This window comes from Mytilus californianus, unplaced genomic scaffold, assembly GCF_021869535.1.
Source record: "Mytilus californianus isolate M0D057914Y unplaced genomic scaffold, xbMytCali1.0.p SCAF_3, whole genome shotgun sequence".
NCBI lineage: Eukaryota > Metazoa > Mollusca > Bivalvia > Mytilida > Mytilidae > Mytilus > Mytilus californianus.
In genome coordinates, this window is record NW_026262679.1 from 26,644,024 (window position 1) to 26,654,624 (window position 10,601).

The window sequence follows — 10,601 nt, forward strand, 5'->3', positions numbered from 1 at the left end:
CCAAGTAAATAAAAAAACAAAAGTTCATATATTTAAGCGAATATGATACATAACATATCTTCTGTTATTGACGAATCTTGTGCGCACAAAACTTCCTTAGAGAACTTCATATTATATCTCTGACATCAATTGAGAGTTATCAACTATGAAGTTGATTAAAACACTATTTATCATATATGCATTTACTATTCTATCTTGGGTCGTAGTTAATTACTACAGTCAACAAATCGTTTATGGTTGTTCAACATCCAATCGCGCAGTTAAAAATACATTGGCAGAAAATCATCATGATATGTCAATGGTAAATGGGATTGCATCGTTACCACCAACATATTTTATAGAACAGATTGAAGAAAATTCGAATATAAGGACTACAACTGAGACAATATCGTCAAATATAACCTACGTAACTAGACTAATCAGAGACCAGAATGTTTCCAGTAATTTTGAAAAGTTTTATATGAATGCGCCTCATAATAAATTGAATGATCCTCTCATCCATCAACATCGATATGAATTGTTGCTCAACAATGAAATTAAATGTTACGGAAAAGACATTCTTCTAATAGTGTTTGTTCATATAGCAACTTCGAATTTTGAGGGACGTCATTTGATTCGTTCGACGTTTGGATCTATTTCTAATTATGATAATAAACTCATTGAATATGTTTTTGTGCTTGGACAGACGTCAGATGTCAAACGTCAGCGGTATATTGAACTTGAAAGTGAAAGACACAAAGACATTATTCAGAGAAATTTTATAGATTCATACAGAAATTTAACATACAAACTTGTTTTTAGTTTATTCTGGGTCAATAATTTCTGTTCCAATGCAAAATTTGTCGTCAAAATGGACGAGGATATTATTATCAATGTTCCGCATTTAATTTTTCACCTCTCAAAGAAAATTCGCAACAAGAGTTCATCTGATATTTTGGAATGCCAAGTTATTACTCAAAACAAACCTCAACGTCGTCGTAAAAATAAATGGTATATAACTTTAGAGGAATATCCATTTCCAACGTTCCTACCATATTGCGCTGGGCACAGTTCTATAATGTCAATAGATATCGTAAGAAAAATGTATCATGCTACAAGGAAAATTCCATTTCTATGGTTGGAAGATGTTTATGGTAGTGGTTTTTTATCATTGCTCTTGAAAATAAGAATGTTTATGCCAAAATGTTATATTAATCCTGTAAAACGTAGTCTGGTTAAAGGTACTTGCAATTTGTTCTATCTAAATAATTTGAAAAATTTGAGTAATTATGTAATTATGTGGGATACAATAACAAGCCGTAACATATCTAAGTCTTGTAAATGTTAAAGTAAAGATGGATTAAACTGCTCTGTTTGTTCCAAACATCACATTCATCATAGACTGGCACAGTTAAGTAGAATTAACATTTAACCCAATAATGTTTCATCTGTAAATGACTTGTAGCATATAATTGTCCTTTTCACAGCTGAATTTGAACCCATACTATTGATAACCCATGGCAACTCTTCTTTGCACTGTGTCCAGCGACCAAGGTCATACGGCTAACCAAGTTATATAAACATTATATATTTCGTTACTCGAGATGAATTCAAACTGACGAAGAAAGGCATGACTTGCCTAAGGAAAGCTATATCTTTTATAAAGTTAAGGGTCCCCTTCAACTGAGGGATGTTTTCATAATTACAAGATATGTCATATAACTATTACAATTTAAAGTGTATGATTTAAATCGTACTAAAATAAAGAGGGTACTAAGCAGCTGGTACCTATCGGTGACAGTATAATGCTTTCTATCAATGAAGACCGAATATTTATATATACACCTCTCCACCAAACAAGACCATTATCAATCTCCAAAGATAACCAAAGGCTGCTTTAACTCTGTAGATACTTTTGTAACATCAAACCATTGTGTAAACTTATTTCTAAATAAAGTTTAAAATCTAAAAACAAAATAAAAATATATGAAATATTCATTGTCAATTGGATTGACAAACTGATTCACTATCTTTTGAAATATCGGAAATGTACAAACATAATAATCCATACAATTTTTTTTAAGCGAAATGAGCTGTTATTTCGAATTCAAAGATGCAAAATCCAAAAATAGTTTACTATAACGCGCAATGGACCACTGTAGGATTTTGAATGTGCCAAAATATATGATATTTGTTGTAAATGAACGAAAAGTACATATATATATATATAGGAATAGTTGATACCACTATTAACCTCTTAAAATCGGACACGAACGGGTTAGGTTCTCCTGACACTTTTAGAACAGTGTAAGAAAGAGGCGGTTCTATCAAAGAACAGTTTTAAACTAAAATTATTTTGGATAGTTTTGCCCTAGAATAGATTCTGACACTTATACACTAGAACAATTTTAGACAGTTCTATCCTAGAACTTTTCCAACAGATCTACCATACTTTTAATGGTCTTATTATGGTTAAACCGATCAGGAATCATCTTAATACTTAACAATTTCTAACCCCCGCCCATGCACTGACGGACCATTGAAGTTCTATTTTAAGACAATTTTTAGCTTTTCAAATTATTATATAATATTTATTTTATGTATCTATTTTATCATTTCATTTTTTTATTTTTTATTTTATTCATTATTTGATTAGGGAAAGTTTTTCTTTTCCTTCTTTTCTTTTTTATTCTTTTGAATCTTATCTTGATAATTTCAAATAAAATATTCTAGATATCTTATTTTTAAAAGTGTAATTATTTTATCTCCGTATATTATCTTTATGATATTGTTGTTATAACATTATGCCAAATTTACATAAATAAAGGCAACACTAGTATACCCTGTTCAATAGTCATAAATCTTTTAACCGAAAAAAAATATGGGTCACAAACCAAAACCGAGGGAACACATCAACTATAAGAGGAAAACAACGAAACAATAGAAACACTGAACTGCAAAAAAAACAAACGCCAACATACATAGAAACGGACCTTAAAACATAACTACATTTGTATTATTTCATATTAAGTTTGTATAGTTTCGTAACGGTTGACCAGTTAACTCAGTAAAACAATTCCTCGCGAATATGATATCGTCATTATGTAATCCAATTGTTTAACCTGAAATAAACACATAAGGTATTTTGCCTTGAACTGTATAAATGTCATTCTGAAGAAAAGATATCTATTATTTGATTGTTTTACGGACAAAACTTAGAACTATGTTTCCTCTACTGTTTTTAAGCATTACTAGCATTATATATAAATAAAACTATTGTTGAATTAACACTATTTTTTAACATGAAAAATAAAACAAGAAAAAACATATATTTATGATTATTATTAATTTACTATGTAATTCTTTTATCATTGTCAACCACGATCCCATTCTTGCTTTTTTTTTTTAGATTTCATGCGATTTTCTAACCGATTTACGAGATTTGAACATCGGTACACTACTGTCGCCTTATAAATAGAGATAGATCAAAATAATTTTCTACGTGTGTGGAACTTAATTTCCAACAAAGAAAATAAGAATAAATAGATCTTTTCCAACAGACAAAATGTGAACAACTTTGTGGTGAAATATTTATTTTTCTAAAATCAAATGTTTTCAGATTTTTTCAATACTATCTTTGCATGTACCACAACGTACTAGTATATTAAAAAAAAAGCAAAAATGTATCTTATACATGTGTCCTGTGTACTAAAAGTCTTGTATAAACACAAGAAAGGCAAACATTTCTTTTAAATGATATATGACAGCTAGGACATCCCTTTTTATTCTAACCACGAATATCGTATTAAAACCTTCCTAGTGAACTTGTACCGTGTTTATATACCACAGTCCTATGGTAAAATTTAAGGAAGATAAGTTTGGGAAAATGGTTTTTTTTTGTGTGTACTTGTCGTAAAACTATTGAAATTTATTCATATCGTAATTCACAAAAGGTTTAAGATTTCAAATATTTATAGAATACAATTCATAATTCATCTTGTTATTTTCCTCAAACGTGGGAGCAATGAATTTTAGATAATAATGATAAATTCAATTATTAAGACATCAACATGAAAAATATTAATCAAGTTTAACTAAGTCTCCAAAACGAAGTTTGGGAAGACTATTGTTTTTGCTCAGTTCTTATTATTATTATTATAATTATTTTTCTTCCTCTTCCTCTTCCTCTTCCGCCGCTTTTAAATTTGAACTTGTCCGCACCCGTTCTCCAAAACCACTTGTCAGATTAACTTAGGGTTTCACAATATGTTAGACTAACATGTCTAGTGGTGCAATCAGGGTTTTGTTTGTGCAATGGGGTTTATAAAGGGGTACTTTGAGGGGCAAAAAGAAAGGAGGGTTTTACTATAGAACCCTATGGGATTTTATTTTTTTAAATTTTCAAACGATTATAAATTGAAAACCGTTTGTGATAGACACAATCTTTTTAATTGAAAATGTTCTAAATGATAAAGCACATTAAATGAAATACAGGATTAGTCCCCAGGGGTCACCCCCCACCCCCTGCCATTAAAGAAAGTTCTAATACCTTGTAAGTGGTCAAGATCCCCACCCCTAAACCATATATATATTCTGGTTTGTCATGCTAAGATGGTTTGAATGATATACAGGGTTAGTCCCCAGGGGTCATCCCGACCCCCTGCCATTTGAGAAAGTTCTAATATCTTGTAAATGGTCGAGATCCCCACCTCTAAATCATATATATTCTGGTTTGTCATGTTAAAGCACATCAAATGAAATACAGGGTTTGTCCCCAGGGGTCACCCCCACCCCCTGCCATTTAAGAAAGTTCTAATATCTTGTAAATGGTCAAGATCCCCACCCCTAAACCATATACATTCTGGTTTGTCATGCTAAGATGGTTTGAATGATATACAGGGTTAGTCCCCAGTGGTCATCTCCACCCCCTGCCATTTGAGAAAGTTCTAATATCTTGTAAATGGTCCTGATCCCCACCTCTAAACTATATATATTCTGGTTTGTCATGATAAAGCACATCAAATGAAATACAGGGTTAGTCCCCAGGGGTCACCCACCCCCTGCCATTTAAGAAAGTTCTAATATCTTGTAAGTGGTCAAGATCCCCACCCCTAAACCTTATATATTCTGGTTTGTCATGCGAAGATGGTTTGAATGATGTACAGGGTTAGTCCCCAGGGGTCATCCCGACCCCCTGCCATTTGAGAAAGTTCTAATATCTTGTAAATGGTCGAGATCCCCACCCCTGAACCATACATATTCCTGTTCGTCATGTCTCGAACATTTGAATGACGTATAGGGTTAGGCCCAAGGGGTTCCCCCACCCCCAATGTTCTAGTATCTTGTAAATGGTCGGGATCCCCACCCCTAAACCATATATATTCTGGTTTGTCATGCCAAGATGATTTGAATGATATACAGGGTTAGTCCCTAGGCATCACTAATGCATATAACTTTACTGGACCAAACCAATTTTCACTGGACTTTGCCCAATGTCAGGCGACCCTGGGAATTACGAATTATGGGAGCTTCGTTTGGGAGACTTCGTAACAGCATCCTGTTACAATCATTTCTTGTTATACAATGATATTTAGTTGAAAAAATGCATAATTTATTTTTTACTTTATACCATTGCTTAAAAAATGACGAAAGAAAATAGCACTTGGCTATGAAAGATAAATAAAGCAATAGTAGTATACCGCTGTTCGAAATTCATAAATCGATTGAGAAAAAACAAATCCGGGTTACAAACTAAAACTGAGGGAAACACATCAAATATAAGAGGAGAACAAAGACACAACAGAAACACTAAAATGCAACACACACAGAACGAACTATAAGATAACAATAGCCATTTTCCAGACTTGGTACAGGACATTTTAAGAAAAAAATGGTGGGTGAACCTGGTTTTTGTGGCTAGCCAAACCTCTCGCTTTAATGGAAATGTTAAATATAACACTAAAATGACAACGTTACATGACAGGACTACAATACAAATAAATGGAAGAACATACAGGACAGAGAAAACACACAAATAAACAATACAATAGAACGTTACGACAAGCTAATAGTTATCAAAGGTGCCAGGTCTAAAGATTAAGAGCATTGATAACCCAAAATTCCAAAAAGTTGTGCCAAATACGGCTAGGTTATCTGCCTGGGATAAGAAAATATTTAGTATTAGAATAATTCACACTTTTGCAAACAGCAAATTTATAAAATATAAAAATGACAATACAATTGATATACATGTCAACACCGAAGTGGTGACTAACTACAGAATAAAAACGAATGGAACGTACGATTATTTCATAATTACGTTGAATAAAAACCATTCTGCCAACAGTAACTTGCATTGTACTGATCGTTAACAGGTGTATCAAAATGAATTGTCATTTAATATTTAGATCACGAACATTTTTTCATTTGATCCAGGGTGTCATGTGAATGTTATACCATTCAATGTGCACACTTAATAACTCAATGTAGGCAAAATATATACATACATAAAGTTTTGATAAAATTATTAATAGTGATATACAAATACTACTTGCTGTAAACTTTGTTTATTATATTTGCAAGATTATTTTATTAATTAATATTCACGACGAAAAAAGTGCTAAATGTACACCAATATCAAATGTGATACCAGAATACTAGTTGTTGTGAAGTCCGCTTACTAGACGTACAGTATAGCGCGCCGCTCAATTGTAACGTCACTATCATTGACGTACTTTTCTCAAGACATTCATCAAACTATCAAGACGTCTGTTCTTTAGTTCATGCCAATATACGATATCTTAGCCGCTATACACAATATTGGTGCCTTGACCAGATGAAATAATAGAAGCGAAGTTGAATGCCGTACAAGCGGGACACAAAGCTGCAGTTACAAATGTGAAAACTCATCAGTGTCATTTCTTGACAACAAGTCTATCGCAAAGCTATCATGGAAAACCGACCATCCGCCATTACCGACAAACAAATGAGGTCGCCTTTCGTAGGACTGAAAAATGTAATTAGACGTCATAGTAAAGAACCCCAATTATTACAAAAGTATGGAGAAATCATCGAAGAACAGGAAAAGCGAGGGTTTGTAGAGAAAGTGGAGAAAGATTTAGTTAAACCAAATACCAATTTACATTATATCCCTCATCAAGCCTACTATCAGGATCGTGTATGACTGTTGTTGTAGACAGACACCAGACACTGCCAGTTTAAATGATTGCTTACTTAACGAACCTCAGAAGTTGAATGATGTAACCGCAATACTTTTAAGATTCCGCATGAATAGATACGCCGTATGTACAGATATTGAAAAGGCCTTTCTCAATGTTGGACTAGATATTGAAGACCGGGACGTCACCAGATTTTTCTGGTTAAGCAATCCAACAGACCCAAGCAGTTGTATTACGACTTACAGGTTTAAGTATGTACTATTCGGAGTCACCTGCTAACCTTTTATCTTAAATGCTGTTTTATCGAAACACATCAACAACCACCAGACAGAATTTACTGACAATTTAATGAGAGATTTGTACGTAGACAATATTGTTTCTAGTTCTAATTCCAAAGATATTTCAAAGTTATTCGCAAATTATTTACAGATGGTGGATTCAATTTACGCGTATGGGCATCAAATAACAAGCTGTTACAACAACTTGCATAATCTGAAAAAGTTCTCAACACAGCACAGGTAGTCAAAATATTAGTCTTGCGTTGGAATACAGATCACGATACACTTAAGTATGCTGAAAATATTCTAGACACGGAAATAGACCTCATCACGAAACGCGAAGTAATTAGAGAATCGTCTAACATTTCTGATCCAATCGGGATCATCAGTCCAGTTACCATAAGTGGTAAAATGTTTATGCAAACACTTTGGGGCGAAAATATGAAATGGGACGAGCCATTGCCTGATCATATTATGAGAACAGAATGGATTGACATCAGACGAGATATTAATGAAGCAACAAAGACCGTTATACATCGTCAATACTTTACAAATTGTTCGAATTCTAACAGAGACAATGTGATCCATGTATTTATGGATGCTAGCATGAAAGCTTACGGAGCTCATGCATACCTCTTTTCGGAAGGAAAAGTCACTCTTAATGTCAAGAAATCGAGTAGCACCGTTAAAACAGCTAACAATACCAAGACTAGAATTAATGGCTGCAGTAATTGGAAGTCGACTTTTATCTCACATTTTTACTCATATTAATGACAATCGTGTCATATTATGGAGAGATAGGTAAATTGTGTTGAGCTGGTTGAGTTCGAAGAAGACGTTAAAATAATTTGTCGCCAATAGAGTGAAAGAAATCAAAGAACTGATAGAAAATTTTACATGGAAATACTGTCCAAGTGAATCTAATCCCGCCGATTTGCTATCAAGAGGAATAACAACTCAAAAGTTTAGAGACAACGTGTTATGGCTGAACGGCCCTGATTGGTTAAAGAACGAGGAAATATGGCCTGAATGGAAAATAGATGAAACGGAAATTATGTCTACATTTGCTCAACAAGAAGCTACGGTTGATACGACACAAATAATGAATACGCACGGTGTAACGCAGGAAATCAATAACATAATTGACATTGACAGATTTAACTATTTCAAGAAAGTTTTGAGAGTTACAGCCTACGTACAAAGATTTATAACTAATTGAAGATCAGGAGAAAAACGAAATGGAAACCTCAATACACAAGAAATACAGAATGCAACGTTAAATTTGATACAAGAAGTACAGCAAAGACACTACTGTGACGTAAAGCTAAGCTTGCAAATAGGAGAGACCAAGACACACAACTTAGTTAAACAACTGAAACTTTATTTAGATAAGGACACCTTGATTGGTTGTGAAGGACGGATTCATAACGCACCATTTGATGAACCTACCAAATTTCCTATATTGCTACTGGCAAAAGATAAATTAATTAAACTCATTATAATGGATGCTCACATTTCACATTTACATTCAGGACTTTCAAGTACCGTCACACTACTCCGTCAGACATATTGGATACCGGCTATACGGCAAGTTGCGAACAGTATATTACGCAAATGTGTCACCTGTAAAAAAGTTAAAGGCCGACCGTATACAGCTCCAGATCCGCCACCCTTACCGAAGGACAGACTACGAGAAGCACCGCCGTTCACAGTAACGGGAGTTGATTTACAGTGAAAACCAACGATGGAACTACTAGCAAAGCTTACATATGTTAATTTACATGTGCCTGCACTCGCGCTGTGCATTTAGAAGTTTTGGACAATTTAACAGAAGAAACATTTATCTTAGCATTCCGATGATTCATAAGTAGAAAATCGTTACCGAAAACGATGATATCCGACAATGCAACTACCTACATTACAGCCGCTAAGCATATAGAGAAACTCACACGATCAGCGTCACTTACAGAAAAATTGAACAACTATGGTACAACATGGACATTTATACCAAAACGCGCACCGTGGTATGGTGGCTTCTGGGAAAGATTGGTAGGGATTACAAAAGACTGTGTCAAGAATGTTTTGGGACGTTCCCTTATCAACATAGAATTTCTTCAGACAATTGTGACTGAAGTTGAAACTATTCTGAACGACCGTCCGTTAACTTACGTCTCATCAGATCCTTTAGATGAACCACTTACGCCATCAAATTTACTTTACGGACGTAGAATCACAACACTACCATACCCTGATAATAGAGACATCTGACGTATGAGATGACTCATGAATCTGTGAATAAACTGTCTCGATTGAAATCTCAACTTATTCAACAGTTTTGGTACAAATGGAAGCCCGAGTATCTTACCTATCTTCGAGAATATCATCGAAACACCGGGAAGAACAATCAAACAATCAACGTTTGAGATGTTGTACAAGTGTACGAAGAATCACCGAGGACAGAGTTGAAACTAGCTGTAATTGATCAATTAAACAATAGAGGTGATGGGAAAACGATCGCGAGATCTGCTGTCATACGGACAAAAAATGGACTCACTTCGCGTCCGAATACAAAACTATATCCTCTTGAAGTGTCAGCAAATAGAGACTTTATAATAGACAATACTTGTGAATCAATTGTCCCTCTAGTTCTAGAAACCTAAGCCGTAAAGCTAAAAGTGTTGTCATGGAGAACATTAAAAATTGGACAAATGGAAATATTTCTTAATTCAGAGACTGCAAATGCAATTTTATTTAGTTTTTTCATAGACATTAACTCATTTCAAAGACTTAAGAGTTTTTCAGTAATTTTCAAGTGTCACATAATATCGTAGTTTTAATATTTTTAATTTTATCTTTTGCGCGGCCCCAGGATGTTGTGAAGTCCGCTTACTAAACGTACAGTATAGCGCGCCGCTCAATTGTAACGTCACTATCGTTGACGTACTTCCTTTAGCTTTTCTCAATACATTCACCAAACTAGCAAGACGTCTGTTCTTTAGTTCATGCCAATATACGGTATCTTAGCCACTATACGCAATACTAGTATCAAAAATAATCAGCAAAATGTATTTGAAATAGTACGCACTTTTTCGCAAACTACATAAATCCCTGTTATCTCTAGTATTGTTGATTATTGTTGATGTTTTTATCAAACTTCAAATGGTCA

General features: G+C 34.0%; 1 protein-coding gene across 1 annotated transcript; it reads left to right on the forward strand.

Annotated features, from left to right (window-relative positions):
* LOC127734243 (beta-1,3-galactosyltransferase 5-like) lies at positions 1 to 3,308 on the forward strand. Its single transcript, XM_052244020.1, has one exon. The coding sequence runs from the start codon at positions 146 to 148 to the stop codon at positions 1,325 to 1,327; it is 1,182 nt and encodes a 393-aa protein (XP_052099980.1). The 5' UTR covers positions 1 to 145; the 3' UTR covers positions 1,328 to 3,308.
* Positions 3,309 to 10,601: the final 7,293 nt, after the last annotated feature.

Coding starts and splice junctions, on each gene's coding strand:
- LOC127734243 (XM_052244020.1), top strand. CDS start 146: ATGAAGTTGATTAAAACACTATTTATCATATATGCATTTACTATTCTA.